The 24389-nt window shown below is 50.3% G+C and overlaps 1 protein-coding gene across 2 annotated transcripts in view; it reads right to left on the bottom strand.

The window, feature by feature from the left end:
- The window catches only part of FAM120A (family with sequence similarity 120 member A), a 95785-nt gene that overhangs the window by 2241 nt on the left and 69155 nt on the right, over window positions 1–24389 (bottom strand). The window contains exons 11-17 of one of the 2 annotated variants that reach the window (XM_086684778.1): window positions 22140–22389; window positions 15595–15709; window positions 10346–10555; window positions 8741–8924; window positions 8106–8243; window positions 5992–6133; window positions 5457–5553 (exon numbers count right to left, since the gene is read on the bottom strand). In XM_086684778.1, coding sequence (XP_086540904.1) covers window positions 5457–5553; window positions 5992–6133; window positions 8106–8243; window positions 8741–8924; window positions 10346–10555; window positions 15595–15709; window positions 22140–22389 — 1136 coding nt within the window. The remainder of the gene's footprint in view (window positions 1–5456; window positions 5554–5991; window positions 6134–8105; window positions 8244–8740; window positions 8925–10345; window positions 10556–15594; window positions 15710–22139; window positions 22390–24389) is intronic. The other variant, XM_086684779.1, reaches the window with a different exon arrangement.

Below are 24389 nucleotides of genomic sequence, written 5' to 3'. Positions count from 1 at the left end.
TATATTCTCTCTCTCTATAGTATCACCTATGCACTCTATAGTCTATAGTTTGCATCATCTACATACTCTAGTGTATACATTCTAACCTCTATACTGTCTACACTCTATACTTTCCACAGTCTATGTACAGTCCACATACTCTCCACAGTCTGTGTACTCTGTACTCTGGTCTGTACTCTCCATAGTCCACAGTCTACATACTCTCTATGGTCTGTGTACTCTGTACTCTCATCTATACTCTCGTAGTCCATAGTCTACATACTTTCTACGCCCCATACTCTCTATGGTCTGTGTACTCTAGTCTATACTCTCTGTAATCCAGAGTCTACATACTCTCTAGGCCCCATGCTCTCCACAGTCTGTGTACTCTGCACTATGGTCTATACCCTCCGTGGTCCAGTCTATATACTCTCTATGCCCCATACTCTCTACGGTCTGTGTACTCTGTACTCTTGCCTATACTCTCCGGAGTCCACAGTCTACATACTCTCTATACTCCTTACTCTCTATGGTCTGTGTACTCTATACTCTCCATAACCTGAACAGTCTACATATTCTCTATGGTCTGTGTGCTCTAGTCTATACTCTCTGTAGTTCACACGGTCTATCTACTCTCTATAATCTGTTTGTTCTGTACTCTAGTCTATACTCTATACTCTAACACACTCTGTTTTGCTTCTGACTGACCTGCAGCTGGCAAAAGCTGGTCTCAGCAGGTTCGTCCTGGGGCCCCTTCCCTCCACTTCTCTGTAGTTAATATCCTGACCTTGCAGTAGACCCCACTTGAAGAGGTCTACCTAATCCTTCTGGACAGCACCAAGTCATCTATGCTAACACCGCTCCTCGATACGTCCTCTCTGAAATTACAAACCACCATCCTCACTACGTGTCCACCAACAACTTACACATCCACCTGTCGCGGGCAGTGGGAGGCCCATTTCTACTGGAAAATGGAAGCAAACCTAAGTCCTCTCTGGACAACCCAACAAGAAACAAGTCTAAGCTGATAATCACCAGGTGTGTTTGTGACCTATCTCTTCTGAACAGGTCTCCCTGCTCCTCTTAACAAACTTAAAAGTAATTCTAGAAAAAATGAACTTTTGGAGTGAAAGACAAGACCTCTCGGTAAGAGACGAGGAAAACAGCCCGAGATCTTTCAGCTGTTTACATCTTAGACCGTGGGTTTCTCAGCCTGGCACCTCGACATTGTAGACCTGGTAATTCTGTCACGGGCCGTCTTGTGTGTTGCAGAGTGGTGGGCATCGCTGGCCTCTCCCAGAAGACACCAGAAGCACTTGCACACTGAGCTATGATGATCAACAATGTCCCCAAACAAAGCCAATGGCCCTTGGGGCCAACATCCCAGGGCTGAGAACCACTGCTGGAGGCGGACTCAGTGCTGAAGGAAACCTTAACGGTCTTACCCTTATGTGGTCGTTTTTCAGTGAAGAAACTGAGACCCAGAACAGGAAAGCTGCCTTTCAACCCCAGATGGCAGGGTGTCGGGTGCCTCTAGTCCTCCCTGCTGAGAACCAGGGTTTTTGCCTGGTTACAAATAAAGGCCCTCTCTGCTCAGCCAAGTGGGGCCGGAGATATGTGTTACCCTCGCCCTGGGGATGCCTTGTCTCACACCAGTGGTCCCTGCGTTTGTTCCCCTCTGGGCTCCATTCCCACAGGTCTTCTCACTTCGGTGCTCAATCCCAGAGTTCGGAAATATGCATGTAAACCCTCCCCCAAGTCAACACTACTGCCATTTTCTTGGAATCCTGAGAAAAATTAAAATATATAAGAGGACAAAGCAGGGGGAAATAACACTGAAGATTTCAAGTACTTGCTCAGACCTCTAAGCCCTCAGTCTCGGAGGGAAAAGCCCACCGGCCGCTACGCAAAACGCCTGGAGCAGGATCTCCAGGGTGCCAACACAAAAAAGTAACTCAGAATTGTTTTTCTGAGGATACACAAGGACCCAGGAATTCATTCCCAGGTATGTACCCAAGAGGAATGAAAACATATGTCCACACAAACACCTGAACACAACCACTGTAGTTAACAATACTCTGTTGCATATCTGCAAGTTGCTGAGAGATCTCAAAGGTTCTCGTCACAAGAAAATAAGTTTTTGTAACCATTTGAGGAGATGCATGTTAACGAGACTTCCCGTGGTGATCATCTTGCAATGCATACAAATACAAATCACTATGCTGCACCCAGAACTAACATGATGGTATATATTGATTACATCTCAGTAAAGCTGGAGGAAAACCCAAACCTATGTATGTTCACAGCAGCATTACTCATAACCAAAAACGTGCAAACCACCTGAATGCCCAGCAACTGGTAAATGGATAAAGTGAGCCTCGCCCTCAGTGGAGCCCTCACAGCAATCACGAGGACCCAAGGGCCGGTGGCGCCACGACAGGTGCACATACATGACAGGCACAGAGCAAGTCCATACACAGCAAAACAGATCCGTGGCCGCCGGGGGCTGGGACGTGGCTGCAACTGAGTAAGGGGTTTCTTCTTGGGTGATGAACGTTCTGGAATTGGCAGTGTCCCTGCATGACAGTGAGGACAGGCCGCACTGTACTTTCTAAGCAGGTGAGCTGCATAGTAGGTGAGTCCTATCTCCAAAGAAGAAGACATCAAAGGGAGTCAAGAATGTGCCAAACACTGGCGACAGACACAAGACTAGCTCAACAGGAACCACCAGAGACGAAATCAAAGCAAGGGAGAACAACAGAAATGAAAACCCAGTAATTCAAGAAAAGCTTCTGATGTAAGACAAGATATGAAACCGTGTTCAGAAAGAACACGTTGTGTGCTGAGTGCACCGGCCCAGAATGACCAGCAGCGGGGTGCATCACGAAACCTTGGCAGAGAAACAAAAACAATTTGGGCATTTAGGCCAAAACGGCGAATGTCTTCTGAGGGAAAGACAATTCAATTATTAGCGGTCTTTGACACAAAGCTTATGACAGAAGAAAATGACAATATACGTGAGACGCATGAGAAGGAGGTATGAGCCACCACTTTCAACTGTTAGGAAAGCAAAGTGCTTCTGAACGTCCCCTGGTTTCTGTGAGGTCCTGCCTGTGGAGTCCCCTGAGGAGAGCCTGGAGGGACAAGGCCGGCGGGCAGGGGACGCGGGTCCACAGAGGCCAGGCCAATGAGGCGTGGGTGGGGCGGTGGGTGGAGGCTGCACGCTGGGACAATGCAGCGGATAACCGCACAGCTACTGTCACAACGAGAGCTGGGGGGAGGACAGGGTGAGTTTGTCAACACCGTGACTGCCCGTGGACGAAGCCAAGGGCCAGCCAGGGGCACTCTGACTCTAACTTAACGAGCCCCGGTTCTCAGGGTGGAAGATAATAGACATGGACACGAACAGTAAAGTTTAAATCAAATTCCTGAAGTCTTCAATTTGATTCAGAAGAGTCGCTATAAATTCTTGAGATAAAAACAGCGGCATCCACATGCATATTCCCCTGTGCGTGTGGTACACAAGAATGTGCAGCAGCACAAGCATGTGCGGGTCTGAGTGCCTGGTGCACGCGAGTACACGTGTCTCCTCTAGCCCTGTTCACAGAGAAGCCCAGAAACAGTGATTCAGCATGAGGAAAGGACATGTAGATGTAACATCAGAGATGTAAGTAAAAGCCCTCAGTCTAAATTGGAAACGTCAGTGTGAACTTATGAGGATTTTATCTTTAAAGAAAAAGACAATAAAAAGCTCGCACGTCGTGTGTTCATGCATGAAGACCAGGACTGCATGTCCAGGTCTGTGCTCAGAGAACACTAGGAACAGTCACTGGCCCTCCAGCACTCAGGGTGCCCAGACGGTGGTTTTCAAATGCCATTTCCCACTAAAGAGACCAAGGAATCGAGAGAAATGTGGTGGTTCTGCTGGGCCGGGCGATGCCCAGAGAGAAAGCCACCGCAGACCAGAGGCCACGCAAAGGGCCTGTGGCCAAGGGCAGCAAGGTATCTGTCCTGCAAGCACTGTAATACTCAGGTACCAAATGGGAGCCAATGGGAAGCGTCTCTTTATAAAAACACCCCAATAAATAACGAAAAAGAAATGATGCAACAAGACTATCTTCCTTTGGCAATCTCCAGTGAATGAATGGATCCAGCCTGTGACACATCGAAGGGTCCCAATGTGCAGAAGCAGACACTCGTGCCCCTGACAAAAGCACGCAGGTCCACCTCAGTCCTGCCACAGGCGCAGACCGGTGCAGAGTCTGACTCAGTGCCCAGACCCACTACCAGGATGCAAGAAAGACAAGGTCAGGTCATAGGGGGGCAGCCCGCTCAGCACACGCTCGGCAAGATGCAGAAAGTCTGGGCGCTTGGGCGCAAAAGGCAGTGTTGTCTGTACTTCCACACACAAAGCAAAGGAGACAGGCATGGGGGAGGGGAGCCAGTGGACTCAGGGACTTTAAAGATGCAGCAAAATAAAAGAAGGTGAGCTCCCCACGGGAACAAGAAAGAGGCCAGGCCACCCAGTTGTCTTGTGTGGTTCCGGTGTCTGTGTTTTACGTGAAAGGCCCCCTTAATCAGTAGGGGTGATGGCTCCACGAGGGGCTGTCTGTACAGGATGGGCTCCGGGCTGGAGCACAGCACGGGTGCATTCCCCCCCCCACCTTATAAACCCGTTCAGAGGCTGAGTGCCTTCAGCTGAAAAGGGCTCAGAAGGCAGAGGAAGGTCAAGGTGAGCCTGGGGAGGGCAAAGTGAGCCGAGCACATGCCCCATCCTGGGGCATGCTGCACTGCAGAGGGGGCTGCCCTTGTACCTGACTCACTAGATGTATTTCATCAACACAGAAGTTCCCAAGGTGGTGAGATCACCTGGTAAAGGCAGGCCAATACATTTCCACACGTGGGCTACTAATGTGGGAGCCAAGGGAGAGCTGGAACATTTGCATGCACAGCACGGGAAGAAATGCACACTTTGATGAAATATCAAACGCAGCAGTAAGGCTGCCTGGCATTTCTAAAAGATCCTTCTCAAGGGGAAATTCATCAGGATCCATGTCCCAACATGGTCTATCCAAAGTGGGAGGAAACTCCAGCTCGGTCATGAAGATGGGTACGTGATTTTGTCTCCTCACAGGCTCAGCCTTTCAGCGAAGTGCTAGTCAAGACAGTCCAGGAGGAGAAAAAGACGTCAGTTTTCTTCTTAAATCCTGACTGCTATTTACCTAAATAACATTTTAGAATATAACTGCCGCTAAAAGCCCCAGAATACTCCCCGGGCAGCAGTGACCAGGAGACCATACTCTTCAGCACCCACGACGCCGGCCACCGTGGGCTGAGGAGTCACAGCCGGCGAGCAAGTGGCGCCACCGCTGCGTCTGCCTTGCGCTCGACAGCTACAGAGAGGCCCCGGCAGACCTTTCTGGACGCAGGCACTGAGCCACCAGCCCGGAGTGAGGCGCCGCTGCCCCATGGATTACCTGAATCACACCCTGGTTTTTATAGCCTCTGCCGTAGTACCGTCCGCCTCTTCCAAACGTTCTGATCACCGGGGTGGAAATAACTCCCCTCGGACGCCTGAACGGATAAAAGAGGACAAAAGCACACAGGCTTGAATCTGTTGAGGCAGCTGGAACATTTAAAACGATGCCGATCCCACGCTGTAGAAAGCACCGGTCTATTAAATAAATCATGGTCACATCGTGGACTTATTTCAAGATTCCAAGAAATCAATCTTAGTTTTTTGGTCCCTATCCAGTGCATTCAATTTGAAAAATAATATACTTCAAAATGCTACTTTTTTAAATATTAAAAAATTGTTAATTGAATGTGTGGGTAACTATTTAATAATGGCTTAGTTACATAATGCTATATACAATGGAATCCTACATAACCACAATAACATTAAGGAATATATCTAATGAAGAAAAAATGTTTCTAATAAACTCATGACTAAAATAAGTAAGAGGCTATTTTCTAATTAACACAAACATGTTTTCACTGTTCAGAACTTACCCTCTTGCTGGTCCTCCAACAGAAACTACCTGTAGGGGGAAAGGCCCGCGGCCCCCACGGCCCCGTCTGCTCCCAGCCCAGTGGCCAACCACGGTGCCGGCTATTTCTAGCTTCCCTCCCTGAGAAGGTATAGGTTGGATTCCTGCACGAAAAATAGACAAAATACATCTTGACAATCAGAGAATTAAAAACAGCAAAAAGAAAACAAGCGAGCAATTTGTTTTCATTGTGGTTTATATTTCATATAAAGCCCCCTTCTCTGAAGTTTTGTGAAGACTTCTTATTTATTACATAAAGTATCTATGTACATATTGTTTATGGGTTTTAACCGTTGTTGAAAATACACCTGAAAGTCAGACAGAAGTGTTGGCCACTCAGAGAACCCACAACAGCTGATCTGAGTTTAAAATGCAAAATGTGCAAGGCTTTCTGGCTGAAACAGTTCAATAAAGCGTGGCCACTGGGCGCTCACAGCTGGCCTCCTCCCCTACCAACATGGATACCTGCAAACTCCATGTTTTCTCTTTGGGGAACTGCTTCCAAGTTTCCTGCCTTAACCAAACATTACAGAAGTTAACCAGTAAATGTGGCTGTTATTTCTTATTGTTAAATTAAATTAAATTAAATTAAATCAGTGGGGTCACCAACACCACTGTATCAGTAACTTCTATTAACCACCAACAGCCTGCATATTCTAAGGATTTCTGACTTAACTAAGAAAATTCTCAAATATGTAACTGATAGCAAAACTTCTGATAAAACCCAAACAGAATAGAACCTCAAGCTTCCTATCTTCTGGCAGATGGAATGGATTATAATTAAGTCTCCATCATCCAGGTGTTCACCATGACCATTCTAGCTGCCAGACAGCGCTGTCCAACATCCAAATCTACAAGCCTTACATTCCTAGTAGCCACAATGAAATACAAAAACAGATAAAATAGGTTTTGATAATTTGTTTTATTTAACCCAATATATCCAAAATAGTATTATTTCAACATGTAATCAATATAAAAACTACTAATTAGATATTTTGCAATCTTTTTTCCATATTAGATCTAAAACTGGGCGTGTATTTTATAGCAAGGTCAAGTGCTCAAGCGCCACAGTGGCCGGTGGCTACTACACTGGACAGAGCAGAGCTGAGCTCCAGACACAATCTGGGGGAAGTTACAAAGCAGTTCCTCTGGTCACTTCAGCCTACAAAACCACTTCTGACCCTACAAGGTCTAGAGCCACCACCCTACCCATAGGTTTATCCCAACTGCACGCTGACGTGAGTGTCCAGGCAAGGGGCGCAAGGAGCTGAAGCCGATGGTGAAGCAGAGAGCAGGCGTCACTGCACGCTGCATGGCGTGGGCAGGAAGAAAAGCGCCCTGGAAGCTGCAAGAGCCAGTGGGAGGCAGGAGAGGGCATGCGGGGCCGGTGCAGGGGGAGACGGCCCCAGAGCCCCTCTGGGGGCTGCGCTAGCCTGTGCATCGTACTGCTGCAAAAGAGGTCTCCCGCCAACCCCAAGGAACAGAGCTGGAAGAACATTCCTGGGAAGGATAGAAAGCCTGTGTACCCTAAAGTTACTCACAAATGTATCTGAACAGCCCTGTGGTGTGGACCTGATGGCCACGTCTGGCTCTGCGGTCCCAAAATACAGGACGTGTGACAAAACTACAAGTCACAGGCTTTAATTACAGCAAAATCACAAGACATTATTTCAAAACTAAATGTTAAGTCTTTTTTCTCCCTTGTAAAACCAATACGTACAAGAAGAGAAGCAAAGGGAATTTAAAATAAGCTCATTTATGTATGTGTTATTAGATCTTTCTCAAAAACGTTGCCTACGAAACAAGCTGCGGTCAGTTTCCAAGCCAGGAACTGCTATGGCCTCAGGACCTCCGTCGTCGGGGAAGGAGCCCGCCAACGAGCCCTGTAGGGCAGCCTGCTCCTTCGGGGAGGTGGCGCTGGGGCCGGGCTCAAGGGCTGCGTGGACACCCGCCCGTCCCACTGGAAGGCAGAGACCTGGGGGCGGCCGGGGCCGGGAGCGGGCCTGGCGGGGAGGACGCGGAGGGGGGCCAGGCGGGGCGGCGAAGCTCTAGGAGAAGGCGTGCTGGCATAATTACCGCCCTGCGACTTGCTAGTCCTGCTGCTGTCCCCGCCTGAGAAGGCTCCGCAGTGTCCCGCTGCTGTTGCCACTCGGAAGGCACGGTAAGCGCCTGTCGCTACAGTGTCCCCATAGGGGCCTCCAAAGCCACAGACTCCTGTGGGACCCGGGTGGAGAGAGACGGAGAAGCTGTGAGGAGCAGGTTCTAGGGGAGCCACCGGTGGGCCTCTGGGCAGAACGACCCCATCTCCTTCACCTGCTGTTCCCATACCATTGGCTGCCGGGGCGGGGGGAGGGGTCTCCCAGCCCCTGCTGTCCACACTGGAGCGCGTCTGAACCATCCCTGGGGGCAGGGGGTGGCCTTAGTGGAGAGGCCTCCTCTGACCCCACAGGTGAGCAAACCGTAAACCACAAACACAAGCGGAGTTTTCAGCTGTGCCGACCAATCGTAAAATCCAGTCTCTGCAACAGCCTTCGTATTTCCCTCTCTCCCTTACCCGCATCTCTTCGGGGATCTGTGTTTGTCTATGGTGAGGAGCTGATACTGCAAACTTCGTCATGAGCCTGACCATGAATGAGGTCCCAGCACAGCATGACACGGCGCATCCGTCCCCACCACCCCACGGTCCCTCCCGACGTCGCCTGTGCACTCACCTGCAAAGCCCCGCCCACGGCCCTGAGCCGGGGGGACGGGCCCGAAGTGCCGGGGGTACACGGAGGCAGGGTAGAAAGGCAGCGCCGTGGGCGGCGGAAAGGGAAGCGGGTGGCTCTGCCGGGAGAGGTTCAGCCCTTCCAGAATGCTCTGCCGCATCTTCTCCACCTTGGCGGCTTGCTCGGCCTGCAAGTCAAGCACCGGCACATGAAAACTCGGTTCACAGAGTTTTGCTCGAATCGAAATGGACAGGAAAGAAGTGAGACCCACCAGCTGCCAGGATGCATGTGCTCTTTTCCCATGAGTCAGTCACGGTCTGTGCAGCCACACTGGGTGCAGTCGGCAAGCACACCGAAAATGCAATCAACGAACACATACCGCCGCTTCCATTACATCATTCCCACAGACGCAACATCAACTTAAGCCACAGCTTTCAGCCGATCTCCAGGTGAGGACCATTCGCTACCGAAGGTACTAACTGAAAGAGTGGTTTTGGTTCTGGAAGCCAACAGCTGAGCCCAGAGAGGTCCCACTGCAGCGCAGACAATGCCCACCGACCGAGCACTCGGCCAGCTGTGTGCCCCGTGCGGCAGAGAGGGCGCCAAGGCCCAGCGACCGTGCTGACAGGGGGCGGGAGGCTGCCTGAGGGGATCACATCACAGTGAACAACATCGCTCCCAAGGATGCGGACAACACAGCTAGTGGGCATCAGATCCACTGTGAAAGAGCCTGTACGACATTCACCTGCAGTGTCTTTTGTTAATAAATACATAAATTCAAGTAGCAACACCGATCCTTAACCAGAGAATCTGAAAACCTGCTCACCCCACAAATCTGTGCTTATGCTGAGCCTGACCCGAGAGTCACGGCAGCTCGGGCAGAACGTGCCGTCAGAAGCCTGAGGCGACTGCAAGAGAACAAGACGGTCTGATGGTGGACCGCACCTTCTGCTCAGACCAGGACTTCCAACTAATGCGCTCAGTCCTCGCTATTCCTGACTCCACGTCTGTGGACCCACCCGCTTGCTGAAATGTACTTGTAACCCACAATCGTGCCCGAGGCCTCACGCAGAGGGGGCACCGCTTGTTTCAGACTTTACACTGGAAACAAGTGTCCTGTTCACCATCCACTTAGTGCCACAGTTTTCACGTTTCTGTGGGTGATTCTGTTTGAAATGGGCCAAGCACAGTGCCGAGTGCTGGCTCATGTCCCTAAGTGCCAGGTCGTGAGATGTGCCCTGTGGAGACACCGCGTGTGTCCCATGTGCTTTGTTTGGGCTGTTCCAGCACTGCTGACCACACGTATAAGGTGAGTAATTTAACAATACAATATGTATTCATCAAGAGGACTTTCAACAGAAACACACATTAAACAAGGAAGCGTACTGAGTGGCTGACAAAGATGTGGCCGGGGCCGGTAGGAACCCAGGCCTGTAGGTCCTCCCAGGAGCGAGGTCCAGGCGAGTGCAGCACATCACAGGTGCGCCTGCAACCTGCGCAGACAGCCCAGCTCACCAGCCTGCAAACACTCCTCCCATCCCGCCGAGGTGGCCGGAGGCTTCTCCCCACCCGCCAAACCCCCCGCTGGCTGGCGTTCCTGAGACTGACCTGACCATCACAGAGGTCGATGAGTGGGGTCTTTTCCCGGCTGGCTTTGAGGAGTTTGGACTGGAAGAGCTTCCCATCAAAATACATCCAAGGGCAGCAGTGCTCCCAGGGCACCGGCTGGCCACACGCGTCGTTTGCAAACAGGGCCATGTCCACACCACTCATGAAGAGAGCTGACAGCTGAATGCCTCGGGGGTCGAGGTTCTCAATCTTTAAATGGAAAAGAATGATTTCTATGGAGTAAGAACACCGCAGAACCCGATTCTCACCATTTCTGACTACAGCTCTCCACGGTTAGCGTGGACACCCCTCCACCAAACGCTCCCTACGCACACCTGCTATTTCCTTACAGTGACCTAGCACTATCTGAACACAGAGACTTTTTATGTTATTTAACAGATTTAAATTTTAGAGACTGTTTTATAAACATACTGAAGTATTTCAATTTGGAATTTGTAAAGCATCATAGGAGCGTAAAGTAATACTATATTGAAGTTGACATGAGAAAGTAACAGATTATTAATAGTCTCCTTAGCAGTTAGGAAGTCCACTATCCACTTATGAAAATAAGTTACCCTTCAGATTCTACACACTGGTAATGTATGAACAAAAAGATTATAACAAGCAACATTCCGTTAAGATTCTGCATTTTTTCAAGTATATTAAAAATTACTCAGCATAATTCCATTCTAAAACCTGTACTTCATGTTTACATTATTTCATGTTAATGTTTTAGGTAGCAACTCATTAATGAGACTGTCAAATGCTTCAGGAGAAATGGATAGCTTATAAATGGAAGAACACAACAACAAAAACACGGTATCTGGACCATGCAGACTATCTCTCCTGCCCCCTCCTTCATGGCGCTGCACCTCCCTGCGCGCACGGCCCTGGCTCCTAGCACCTGACACGCAGGGCGAGGAACACTGACAGATACAGTCAACTCTTGATTGTCTGTCTGTGAAGGACCTCGTTTGTGGATTATCCAGAAGGCAGTTTTAACTGCCAGCGTTCTGTCTTCCCACCTTTCACACTTATTTTCTAAGGCGAGGGCATCTCAAGAACACAGACCCTACGGGGTATCACCCTAAGCAATGCCTAAATGTGGCAGGTACGCCGGCCTTTCATTAACAAGAAAAAAGGTCATTCCCATGCCCGACACTGAGGAATTTCTGACTATCTGCTGTTTTGTGCTCAGGGGCCACCATTCCCCACAATCCGCTAATGCTGTGTTTTCCAACCTTGGTTTTTTGGATTTTCAGTCAATGTAGTTCAGAACCTTCCAAACCTGGAGAAGCCCATCCATACCCCCGGCCCCGCCTGCCGCCCAGCCCCATTGGCCCCTGCTTCTCCGGAGCCTGAGCCTCGCTGGGAAGGACAGTGCACTCGGCTGAGGGCAGGCAGGGCTGGGTGATGGGGCTGCATGCATTTTATATTTATGAGCAGAAAGTGGGGAAAGAGAAAATCAAAATGGAGAAAGAATTCACTTGAAGTGGAAACTCCCTTCTCTGAGAGCCTCAAGGCAGAAAGAGGGAGCTTCTCCTCCCTGAAAGCTGACACTGTTGGGAAAGTGGCCCCGACACACACGGGGCGAGGGGATACCGGGGGTGGCATGGAGGCCACTCCGCCACCCAGTGTTGTCCTGCAGCCCAGCAAGCACCTTCTAGGGAAGCCCAGGAAGCACAGTGCTGTTGTCAGTGCTTGGTCCCCAGAGGTGGCCATGTGGACACGCCGACCCTCAATGCAGCAGAGTCCCCGCCGCCCAGGCGGGCGGGCCGGGGGCGGAGGTACCCAGGTTAGGACGAGCGCGCTCCCAGTGAGCCGACAGGGGGCACGGGGAAGTCTGCCTCAGCCATGCACACACATCTGTTTATTCTAACTGGACTTGCCATCAGCGAAGGAACTGTTTGCATGGGTTTCAAAAATGAATATCCTATCGCTTAGTAATGGCAACTACCATTAATTTCACAGAAAAAGTTCTCAAAATAAAAGCTATTTAAATAATGTGCATAAAATCTCAACTCTGCCATGCAGATCTTGGCTTATCCAAAAAGCTTTCTAAATCACTTCACATAGTGTTTTATGCGTCTTTCCTACATGTTAATTACACAAATAATACTAAGTAGTATCTACAGGGGACTTAACACAGACTTGGACTTGTCAGGTACACTCTGCACATTTCCACACACATTATCTCACTGATGTCTCGGCAACTGTATGACACAGGTACTGCTCCTCGTAGTCCGTGTCACAGATGGAGAAAGAGTCACAGAAAGCTCAATGCCATTAAACTGTTAACTAGCAGCACCAGAATCTGAATGCCTGACCACAGACATGGCTACAATATTCACGGTCCAATCTCATTCTCTTCTACACAGGAAGATAAAATTATCAGCATTATCCAAAGCTCCTCAACTAAAGAAAGTACAGTTTTCTGACTTTATAGGAAGTACAAACTGGAACTTAATCTCTGCCCAATGAGCTTCAGAACCACTCCAGCGAGGGTGCACTGCCCGCCGTGTCACTGCTGGACTGCAGACCCCTCCTCTGATCGGCCATGTTTACTTGCACCTGCCCTAACTCTTTCAGGGGCCACAGGGGCCTGATACCGTCTTACAGCCCCTCCTCCTCCACCTTTTATATTCTGCACTCAGTCAGTGAAACTGTGAGAAGAACTGAAAGCAATTACAAGGATGTCAAGAGCAAGGGAGAAAGAAACTGGACAAATATGAAGCCTGTACAAAAGTCCTTCTCACCCTCTCCCCGCCCTCCTCCAAACATTGCTAATCTACCTTCGTCACTACATCCATGCTCAGAACCTAGGAGAAGCGCCTAAAAAATACACCGGGGAAAACGTGAGGAAAACATGTGGACCCTGTCACGGGTCTGTGAGGAGCCACATAGAACACGCACCTGTTCACGGTCACGGCAGGCAGAGCACGCACAGACAAGACAGCACTCTTACAAAGTCAGTCTAAATTAAAACTTTCAACACCTTTCCCCACCGAATCTCCCAATCAGAAAAGCCAACGAGAGGCCAAACTGTCAGAACTGGGTCTTTTTCTTTTCTTCTCCTCTTTATTTTCAAAGCACATGATGGACAAAAATGGGAGAAGAAAAGTAGGGTCTGGGCAATCCACAAACTGGATAGCGGCCCCTAAGACAGCCACCAAAATCAAGAGTTGACTATATCCGAAACAGTGAAATGGCGTTTCATGGAAAAGCATCGTCATTGCATTCGATATATAAAAAAATTTTAATGGTTAAATGAAAAAGCAATTTAAAAGTCTACTTTTCTATCACTGAATTTGGGGACTCTCAGCTCTGCGTAGGGACTTTTGTAGCATTTAAATAATGATTATTCCTCTTAGTTCTCAATCTGATAGCTGAGAGAATCCTCAATCTTAAAAAACAAAAACAAACCAAAAAACAAAAACAAAAAAACTACCTTTCCCCCCAACGAATGCTCTTATCCCCCTAGCTCTGCGGAATGTAGGCTGCTTGTGCGTGAGGTGCCAGCGGTGCAGGCCGTCCGTGGTGAAGGGAAGGCAGGCCTCCAGACCAGCAAGAGCCGAAGGGACGGTGGCCTCAAGTCACTGCACATAAAATAGGTCTTTCTAAACACAGTTCTAGAAACACCTGGCTTCAGATGAAGGATCAGGAGAAAACCATGAAAGCACTAAGACCTCAAAAGAACCAAAATGAAAGCTTAGAGTGTGGCTGTCTTTCAAAAGTTATACCCTGTGTGTTGATCCAAAATGAAAAGGATATGGGAGAGAAGATGAACTTTGAGGAAAAGCAACTTGATGGTGAGTAAGGCTTGGTGGGCATACCTGATACCTGGCGGTCTGATTTTCAGAACTGGGATGTCAATACTGATGTAATAATCTAAATAAGAGAAACAGGAAGTAGAGGTAGAGGGATGGCAGCACACGCTAGTCAAAGTATTCACAACACCCCTGAGCACGGGCTGGTGACGAAGACAGTGGTGACGGCACCACCAGCCGGGGGCACGGGAACGAGAGCCTGCGCTTAGGGCCAGCCTTTCGGGGGACACCCAGCCAAATACTCTAGAACGAAAACTTAGATTCAAAAACATTACAAATGAAAATAATTTCTGTCTAGCAAACAGAAAATCTTGATCTACAAAGTAAAGAATACAATTTGGGGTGGATTCTAAGTTTTATTGTCTTATTCAGCTTGTTTCAAAGTCATCAGAAGCCTGGGGTGACCACACGTGACCTGGGCTCCGCACAGTCAAGGGCCACTCAACATCAAATTACTAAATTTAACTCAGTAGTTTAGGGGAACCAGAAATTGATTGGGCCCCAACTGTAGAATACTGATAATCTATAAAGTGAGCCTCAAATGCTCCTGAGGGGAAAGAATGCCTTCATAAAGAATGGCAAAAAGATCTAAAAGTGAAGGCAATTTGTCAAAAGAGATTATTTGATTACAAATCAAATAATTAAAAAAAAAAAACAAAAAACAAAACAAACAAACAAAAAAACAAATGCAAAGAAAAAAACCCAAAACCCTGTACATCAAAAGAAAAGGCAGATCCCCTGATTTAGCTAACTCTGGAAAGTCTTAAACTTTCTAAAGTTTAGCACAGACATTACAGAAAGCGAGTGCAGCCGTGCAAACACAGCAACTAACCAAAGTGCATTGAAAAGATAAGCACCCCGAAAAATCAGGGGACAACTTGGAGAAAATTAACATTGCCAAAACAAAGAACAAAAGGAATTACTGGAAGGAAAAATTAAAAGGAACACGATGTTAAATGCTAAGTAAAGGGGGCTCAGGAATGATGGCGTAACATTGTTCTTCAAGTGGTCTGTTAAGGGATTTACGGTCTAGGAGGGCAAGACTATGTTTTAGAGGAAACGAATGCTATAATCAGGAACAGAACGAAACGAGAAAAGAATCCTGGCCAGATGTGAGAAAACCCTGAAGCCCAAGCCCTCCCCAGGGTCCGGGGTCCCCACCTGGAACAAAAGCAAGTTTACACCCTGACGTGAACACAAGAGCAGACGCCCACTGGTAACAAGGGAAAACCTTTATCTGACAGAAGCAGACTTGACCGCTTCCGTAACTGGGATGGATACGCTTCTGCCCCGAAGGCTCCCGAGTCCGCGGCTCGGTTTCCTAGCCTGGCACTCTGAGCGGCGCTGCCCGGTGAGGCCGGCCCTCCTCACACCACTCCGAAGCAACGCTTCCCAAGACAAGGAATGAGGCTTGTCAATTACCTTGAGCTCCTGCAGCTGGTCAGGCTCATAGAGTTTGGGGGACAACGCCTGAGCCAGGAAGGCGTCCAGCTCCTGGCGACGCAGGATCCGTGCTCCAGGCCACTGCACCATATACCTACAGGGGGTGGACAGAGAGGGTCTGGTGTGAGGATGGAGCGCTCACCGGTCACACGCACAACCTGGCATCCAGGTTCCAAGGGGACTCGGGATGATACGAGCTGGGGGGCACCAAGAGCTCTTACCCAGCATCTCTATGTACACCGGATGACACCTGCTACACATGCGTGTCTAATCACCTGGGCTGAACAGAACGTTTGCTTTCAGAGTGATTAAAATAGCACACCACATTTGCACAGACTGCAAACCAGCTGCTCAGTGACTTCTGATACAACTTCACTCTTGTAAGGTATTCAAACCCTGGAAACACACTGGAAGCATCAATTTACATGATTTATTTTTTTCAATTCAAGACCGGAATCCTGGGAGGCAGACTCTAGGTCCAAATAAGAAAGATGTGTCTCCTGACAAGGGGCGAGTGTTGCAGGAGACGAGTGCGCAGAGGAGGCTCCCGCGCCGGCAGGTGAGCGCCAGAAAGGGGTCCCGGGAACGAGAACTAACGCCGTGGCCTCAGAACCGGTGCCCGCAGGCCCTGGACACACTGACCTCCCAGGGCAGCCAGCAGTGCGGCGGGGGAGGGGGGGGTATCGATTTATAAGTCTGCAACGTCCATGTGTGCCATCAGCCCGGGAGCTGCCAGGCGCCCACGCTCCTTCCCTTACTCACCTTGCCACATGTACTGCCTCTATCACAACCCTGGGGCACTGAGCAAAGGGGCGGCTGCTACGGCCCTGGCCCAGCTGTCCCCGAGAGCCCATGGGCCCAGCCCTGCACTCAGCAGACTGAAGGATGACCCAGCGCGTTGCCGCTGATTAACTTATGGTGACGGACCCTGCGACTCTGGCAAACGGCTCAGAAAGAGCAGAGAGAACGGCGACAGGCCTCACGAAACTCTTCCCAGTCCTGTCTGCCAAAGAAGTTTTCTCAGAGCTTAAAATGAAAAATCTAAGTCGACAAAAGAGGACGAGTCGGTGGGGAGCCCACCTCACGTGGAAATAATCAATACTTCACGGGAGCACACACAACTGGGCAAAGCACGGGGCTCTGACCAGCTGACTAAGACACGTATTTTTAAAACAGCCTGAGAGAAACACGGAAGAGTTCGCCAGGTGTCCGGTGCCTCTCCACCTCTGCACATGCCGCCTCCCATCACGCGGCCCCCATAATCCTGAGGGGCCACCGCTGTCCACGTTACAGGCGGGAGACACAGGCACAGAGCTTACGCACTTCGCAGTGAAATTACAAAGGGCAAGGGGAAAGTGACGGTCGTTTCAAGTAAGCGAAGAGTAGACCTTAAATCTCTACGGTATTTAGACGTAGATGCGTGTATCTGAAAGAAATGCAAAAGCTTTTCGTCACTAAACTACTTGCAAGGACAAAGCCTCCAACCTTGTGACCCTGCCATGTGCAGCACAAGGTCTTACTGATTGTGGGGTTCTGTGCAAGAACCTGCAAGTGTGAGGGAAGCCCCCCACGACATCCGAGAAAGTTACTGTGGGAACGCCTGTGCTCCGCATACAATGTCCTTTGCCTGCGTGTCTGTGCTATACTATTTTTAGTTCTTCCTTCCTAAAAACTGTGATAAAATACACAGAACATGTGCCACCTTAACCACGTGCCAGTGGACAGTGAGGGCATCAGATCCGCCCACACTGTTGCTCGGCACCTCCCCCTCCCGTGAACCCAAAAGACACTAACGCCCCCCCCCCCCCCCACCCCAGCCACATGTGCCTTTTAACATCCTGAATGAGAAAAAAGGCTGTCTTGGGGACAGCCTGGTTTTCTCAAGATCTTTCTTGGTCTTCTTGGCAGCAAAGACTCAGAAGTCAATTTAGCTGAACAACGAACAGTCTTTTTGTTAGAATGCCTGATGTTTCCTCCACCTGGCTTTCTGGTCCTTTTGAAACAAAACCACCCATCACCCGTTTCTCACTTCCATCCTCAGAAAGGCTTCCTGCACGTAAATGCTCAGACTAACTCACACCATGCAGGCCGTGCCCAGGGCATCACGGTGAGGAGTAAAGGGTACCAGGGTGACGGCCTTGCCTGTACCCCCTGCCACACCGCTCCACCTGGGCAGACGGTGTTCCCGTTGCCTCCCGTTGCTCAGGGCCTGGGGCGGGAAGGTGTCTGGGGCTCCCTCCACTGCCCGCTGCTGCCCTGTCCATGCTGGGGAGCTGGGTCGGGGCAGGTCCTTGTGTGACCCTCCCAGAAAGGCTGCGTTCCTTAGGGTGTGGGGACGGGCACCACAGGCTGCCTGTGTCCTGCCAGGGGGCTCAAGCCCTCCATTCCCTTAACTCATCTCCAGGCCTGAACCTAGCCGGCTCCTCAGGGGAACGTGAGCTCTCTGGGATGAGGGTCTCGGCCCTACCCTGGGAAGGCCCCCTTCTGCTCTGTCTCGGGCACTAGCTTCACCCCCACACTGAATCTCGGCTCGGGTCTGCACCCCCCCCACTCCACCCCCCACTGCAGTCACAGTGTTGAGTTTGGGGCATAAGTGACCACCACTGCCTCCCTGCCCTGGAGGCAGGAACAGAACCTCACGGGACACAGGCACAGGCAGACTGAAAGTCTATCGGGTCCCCTGTTTGCAAGCACTGCCTCCAGGGGCTGCCACCCTGTTAGTTCATGTGCCGTCTACACGATGGGATATCTGCAAACAAGTCGGTGTTCATGCCACATCCACCCAGAGGAAGACGAGAAGCCACCCAGGACTGGATGAGATGCGGTAACTAAACTTAAGCACGAGCCACGATGTTTTCCTGTCAGCAAAGCACATCACAGGGCAAGTGGCAAAATCTGAGTGAGGCGCGTAAACGAGATGTACGGACAGGACTTCTCCGATTTTGACAATGTCTTTGTTTTTAGAAACACACACCAAAGAGCTCAAGGGTAGAGGTGTCGCACCCAAAACTGCCACTCAAGGGGTCCGGACGCATGAGCACACAGACACACAAGGAGAGCGACTGCAGTAAAACACTAACATGTGGGAAGTCGGGGTGAAGGACAGCCACAAACTCCTTCAACTCCTCTCGCAGTCTGTTCAAGTTTGAAGTTATGCAAAAAGAAAGAGAGAAAAAGGAAAGAGAAAATTAAGGGAAGGGAAACACTTTTGTGGCCCACAGCCTGGCCTTGTGACTGCTGACCTCTGCCCCTGCCCCTGCCCACCCCCGTCCTGCCCCAAGCCACCAACGCCAAGGGTTTGTAGCCGCACTCCCACCGGCCTTCGCAGGGAGCTGGCCTCGAGCTCGGGTGCTCCTGTTGGCTGACCCGAGTCCTTGGTCTGCGGCAGAACCAACCTACTTGTCTTGGGTTTGCAGACCACTGACCTTGAGGGGGAAGGACGATACGGCCTGACCACACTCGAAAACACCTGCCACGGATGCCAGCAGGTCCATCCAGGGTCATGGCGACACAGAACCCACCGCCTGGGCACCGCTTCTCCTGCACGCAGCCCCCTCCCCATTCCCCACACTTTCCCCTTAAAAACGCACCCGCTTCGCCTGGACGGGGAAGATGGCCTTGGAGACATTAGCCTGCCCTCTTCCCAGGTTGCCGGCTTCCTGAGTAAAGCGACCTCTCTTTTCCCACCATCACTCCTCTCTCAAGTGTTGATTTTCCAGCGGAGAGCAGCCGAGCCTGAGGTCAGAACCAGTTCTGTCCAGCTATAGGTTGTCTGCTGGGCATCACAGAACCTCACTGCCCCCCACCCCAGGACCCAGACCCAACCCCAGGGCCGTGGAGGCACACATCAACCCTGACTCGCCCTTGCCGGGTCTCTCCACACACCCCCCCTTCCTCCAAAACCGTGAGGCCTCCAACTCAGCTCACCCACTTAACCAGAGCGTGTGCCGTGGAGCACCTGCATCCCCCAGCACCAGCCCATCCTGGAGCCCAGAGTGTAGAAGGGAGAACAGACCCTCTTAGTGGAAGCAGATTGGCCCGTTTACTGGTGCCCTGACCCCCAAACCCCCAGGGACTTGTCCCGTGAACAGCAGTCCTTCACCTCTCCCTGATTCCCTCTCCTCAACCAGCTCCACCTCCTCACGACCTGAAACCACGAGAGGCTTGCCATGCAGGAAACCCCAGGGGATTGCCCGTCTCCATAGCCAATCAGGTCACCCACCTCCCACCACAGTGCCAGAGCCTCTGGTGACATGGCCAGTCCCACTTACTAATCCTTCCATTCTCTACAAACCACAAAAAAATCAACCGTAACGACTATCTTAAAAATGGGCACCAGGACAATCCTGAAATCTGGAAGGCTTGACAAGGGCTGTCTGAACAATGCCAGAGAGACGGCCTAGGAGGGGCGAGGACCAGGATGGAGACCAGGTGCAGAGGGCGGCCACGGTGCATCCCAGGTTGCGTGCACGGATGGCCAGGGAGGCCCCAGCACCACAGCGCCTCGTCCTGCTCCGAGTGCGGCCGTTCCATCCAGGTCAGCCGCATAAGCCTCAGGTGAGGCAGGCAGCATCCGCTGGGGTAAAGGCCACACACCAATTTAAACTTGGAAGAGAGAAGTACAATCGAACAAATTTATTCTTGCTAATTTGATCTCAGAGCAGCCGAAGTCTTCACCTCTAATGTTTGGCTACATAAGGTCTGTATTAATAAAAACAGATCCACAAATGAACTTTCCATTCGAGAAACCAGAAGCTTCCAAACGAAGATCTAGTCTCTCCCACGAGCTAATTTTCAAAGCAGGTAAAGGGAAGAGCCTGAAGGAGAGGCTTCTAAATTAGTTACTGGCCTTCAAGCCTGTGAGGAGCTTAAGAAACGTCAGGAAACAAACACTCGGCTACGGCTGTGTCCTCCATCTTGTTCCTTGAGGGTGAGGAACAGGAGAACTGGTGGCCAGGAAGGAAAACGCAGAGGGCTGGGCCCCAAGGTTGCCAACAGGGGTAGGGTCCATATGTGCACTGTGCCTGCCTACCGCAAACACCCTGGGACAGACTGGCAAATGGGGACTGTCTCCACCACTAGGAAGCAGGGCTGCTGGGAGAAAGGGGCCGTAATCTCTCTGTAGGGAAGGAGGCAGGTGCTCCCAGGATGATGGAGAACTGTCAGAAGAACAGAGGCCAGCCTGACACGACCCCAGCAGGTGACCACAAAGCACCAGATCTAGTCTGCCAACAGTGGACTAGGGGCCACAGAAAAAGACAGAAGCTGTGAGTCTGCTGAGGCTGATGGAATATTTAAACTGAGTGCCTCCCACAAAATGGGACAGAGCAGCCCCACAGGAGCCCTGCGAACATCTGCCTCTCCAAGTGGCCAGGGTGCAGGCACACAGCCCAGACAAGACCACAGCAACAGAGGGACGGCCAGTGTTTGGTGGAAAAACCAATCGGACTGGTCACCTCCAAACACAAAGAGAAAATCTTAAATGGACCCTGAAGTTCACACAGAAAGAAGGTATGATGTTGACTGTGATGACTGTATTAGAAAATGTCCTGATTTGTTAGACGGTCACACTGAAGTATGTGGGTTTAAAAAAAAAGCTCTATTTTGCCCCCAACCACCACCTCCCATTCTGCAACCACCAGCTTCTTCTCTGTATATAGGAGTCTGTTTGTTTGCCATGAGCACGGAGTCCTGTACAACTGCTGAATCAATGTGTTGTATGCCTGAAACTAACATAACGTTATATATCAGTTACACTTCGATAAAAAAAAATCGAACTCTTTAAAAAAAAAAAAACAACAAAAAAAAAAAACAAAAAACAACTCTTTGTATTGTCCTTGCAACCTTTTCCCAAGTTGAAAATTGGTTCAAAAAAACCCTCAAAAACCTACTGAATCTAATTCAGGTATGCATGCCAACTCAAATTAACTCCCAGACACCAACAATGTCCACACAGACTTAAGGGGGCCATCAGCTGAGGGCACGGAAGCATGCAGCACCCAAATCCGGCTTTCAATCCTTCTCCAAGGACAGGAGCCAGCCCCCTGGAGAGGGCAGGGTCCAGGGCTAATCTTGTGGGGGGCAGAAAGCAAGAATATGCTGGGGGCACAGACGACACAAGGGCCCACGGAATGAGCACTCCAAAGCCTGACCTGGAACATCTGAGTAACCAAATCAACCACACATCAAGTTATAACCCCAGGAATTAAAATAGATAACCTCAAGTCCACACTGATCTACACGTGATTAAATACATGCAGGGAGAGATATGTTTTCCCTACAGAGCTCCAAACAATACATAATGTGTACAACCTTCAAAATCTTTAAGATTTAGAGGATAAAGTACATTTAAAATCATTATGGTTATTTCCAAAAAATACATGTTCACCAAATACACCTGTTCTGCACACAGACCACCCAGGATCAGTTCAAACCCACGCCACGCTGCCCCAGACTGTGTCCCCACAACACACACGACTGCGGGGGGTGGGGGGGGGGGGGGCAGGCAGCCACACCTAACCTACCGTAGGACGCAGCACAGCACCGTGAGATGGGTGGGCACGCTGGCCGGGTTGAGCATGGCTGGCGTGTCCGACCTCATGCAGGCCAGGAAGGCCCTCATCCTGCGGTTCTTGTCCTCCACTGCCTTCCCCAGCCACAGCCGCTTCAGGTTGGGGCAGGTCCACTCCCTGAAGGCCAGCGCTTCCACCAGTTCCGGCGTCTGCGGAGACTTCCCTTTGTAAGCTGCCCACTCTTTGATGATCACGGGGGGAACTGGAGGGGAAGAGCAGAGGAAGACCATTTACACCCCGGCTCAGCCACTGGAGGCCGAACAAAACCAACCCTCCAGTAATCACAGTCTGAAGGTGCCACTGCTCACACACCATCGCATTCTCTCATCAGCAAGCCACCGGCCACCAGTCCTCAGGTCTAGAACATTCTGTCCCCTACGCACACTTTCGTGGCACATTCGGATTTCCAGTCAGGCTACCGATAAATTTCTTCTCGATCAAATTATGACTTGACTTCCCCATATAACTAATACGTATAAATCAAAGATGTTAGAAAAATTTTATTATTTCAATCCATTAAGTGCTAACAGTAACAACTGGCAAAATTTACAAAAGTATGTGATTATCAACATATCCTGGGAAATCCAATTTGGATAGCTCATCTTTTTCTACATAAACAGATACTTTCACTAATCAGATTTCAGAAATAATTTGCACTTGGTGCCACTTCGTGTAAAGGTCTCCTTCCACAAACGTTGATCAGTAAGCATAAGCTACCCCAGAGTGAGACCCCAAAAGCCTAGCAAGGCGGCAGGAGCAACAGTCAGTGTTCTGAAATCCCAGTGACATCAGCTTACAGTAATTCTATTCAGGAAGACTGAAGACAAAGCATAAAATTCCCCATTTTATCTCAAAACAGGCAAGAAGGTCCAAGTTGATGTAACAGAAACAACAGTGGCCTCTCATCTACAGTTGCTTTACCACTATTTGAGTTCAGTTAATTCTTAAACCACGACATGCACCATTCCCCACATCATTCTGAATGAAGCGTGGCAGGAGAGACAGTGCAGACCAGGGAGAGAGCACGTCCCAGCCCCTCTCCTTGGCGCTAAGGGACAGGCCGACGCTGGGCTCGGGGTGTGCACTGCCAGGGAACTAAGGCTCACTTCAGTCCGTGACCGTCAGAACAGAAGCAGGGTGGTGCAGTGACTCCCCGGGCACTTTCCACAAGGCCGTTCTATCCAAATGGCAGCACCCAGGCGGGGCTCATGTTCCCTAAAGTAGTGCCCAAGGCAGACAGGAGACTGAAGGCCCAGACTCTGCCCACCTGCAGCCCCACCCCTCCCACCGGCATAGGGTCCTGCGGGTCGTCGGCAGCTGCCCAGCCCCAGACAAGGCAGGGAAAGTGTGCCGCAAGGAGCCCAGGACTCCCACCCCAGGAGCAGGCTGCTGGAGCAGGGGTGCAGGTCAACAAAATTCCCCCAAATCGTCCTCTTACAAAAAAGTTACTGTTTTGTCACAGGGCAAAAAGCCCTTTCATTCACATTTGAGTATCTTAGTGTTTAAATATCAAAGGAAAATCTAAAACACATAAAATGATTGTTTTAAAGTCCATCAAGTCCAAACAGATACACATGTATATATAAATACATGCACCTTTATATTCATCCTTACTTTTAGATGCCGGCCACACCCCCACGCAGTCCCCACTGCCCAGCCGACCCTGTCCTTGGACTCACAATCTAGCCCCACGCCTGCCAAGCCCCAGCATACTCGGCACACACAGGGCGGCCATCATCGCCACGAGGTCCCCTCTGCCCAACTAGTGTCAGGGGCTGGCAATCGTCAGCTCCAGATAAACAGGCCAAGGTTGGTCACAAAACAAGCCCTTAACCAGCAGGCTGTGTGTCCACTGGTTGATCCACAAAGCTAATTTTCATGCCAAAAAAGCAAAAACAAATCTATTTTGTAACATACTCCTTTTTGTGGCAAAGACTTAAAGGCGATGATTAGATTTTATCTTTGGTTGTAGGATTAGCTAATGTAGCTCCTCTCCCTTTCTCCCCACCACACGTGCACGCCTACACCCGTGCACACGCGCACACACACACACACAGGCTGGCTGCCCAGTGCCCGGTCTCTGATCTGACCCCCTCTGGAGGCGTCCCCACGAAGTCCGTCTCTACCTGCGCCTGTGACCTCCCCTCCATCAGCTCCATCTCCACTGCCTTCTAACACCTTCCATGGTCATCCCACTTTATC

This window comes from Puma concolor, chromosome D4, assembly GCF_028749965.1.
Source record: "Puma concolor isolate L17-30 chromosome D4, mPumCon1.1.hap2, whole genome shotgun sequence".
NCBI classification, from domain to species: Eukaryota; Metazoa; Chordata; class Mammalia; order Carnivora; family Felidae; genus Puma; species Puma concolor.
This window is presented reverse-complemented; position numbering and strand designations above follow the sequence as displayed.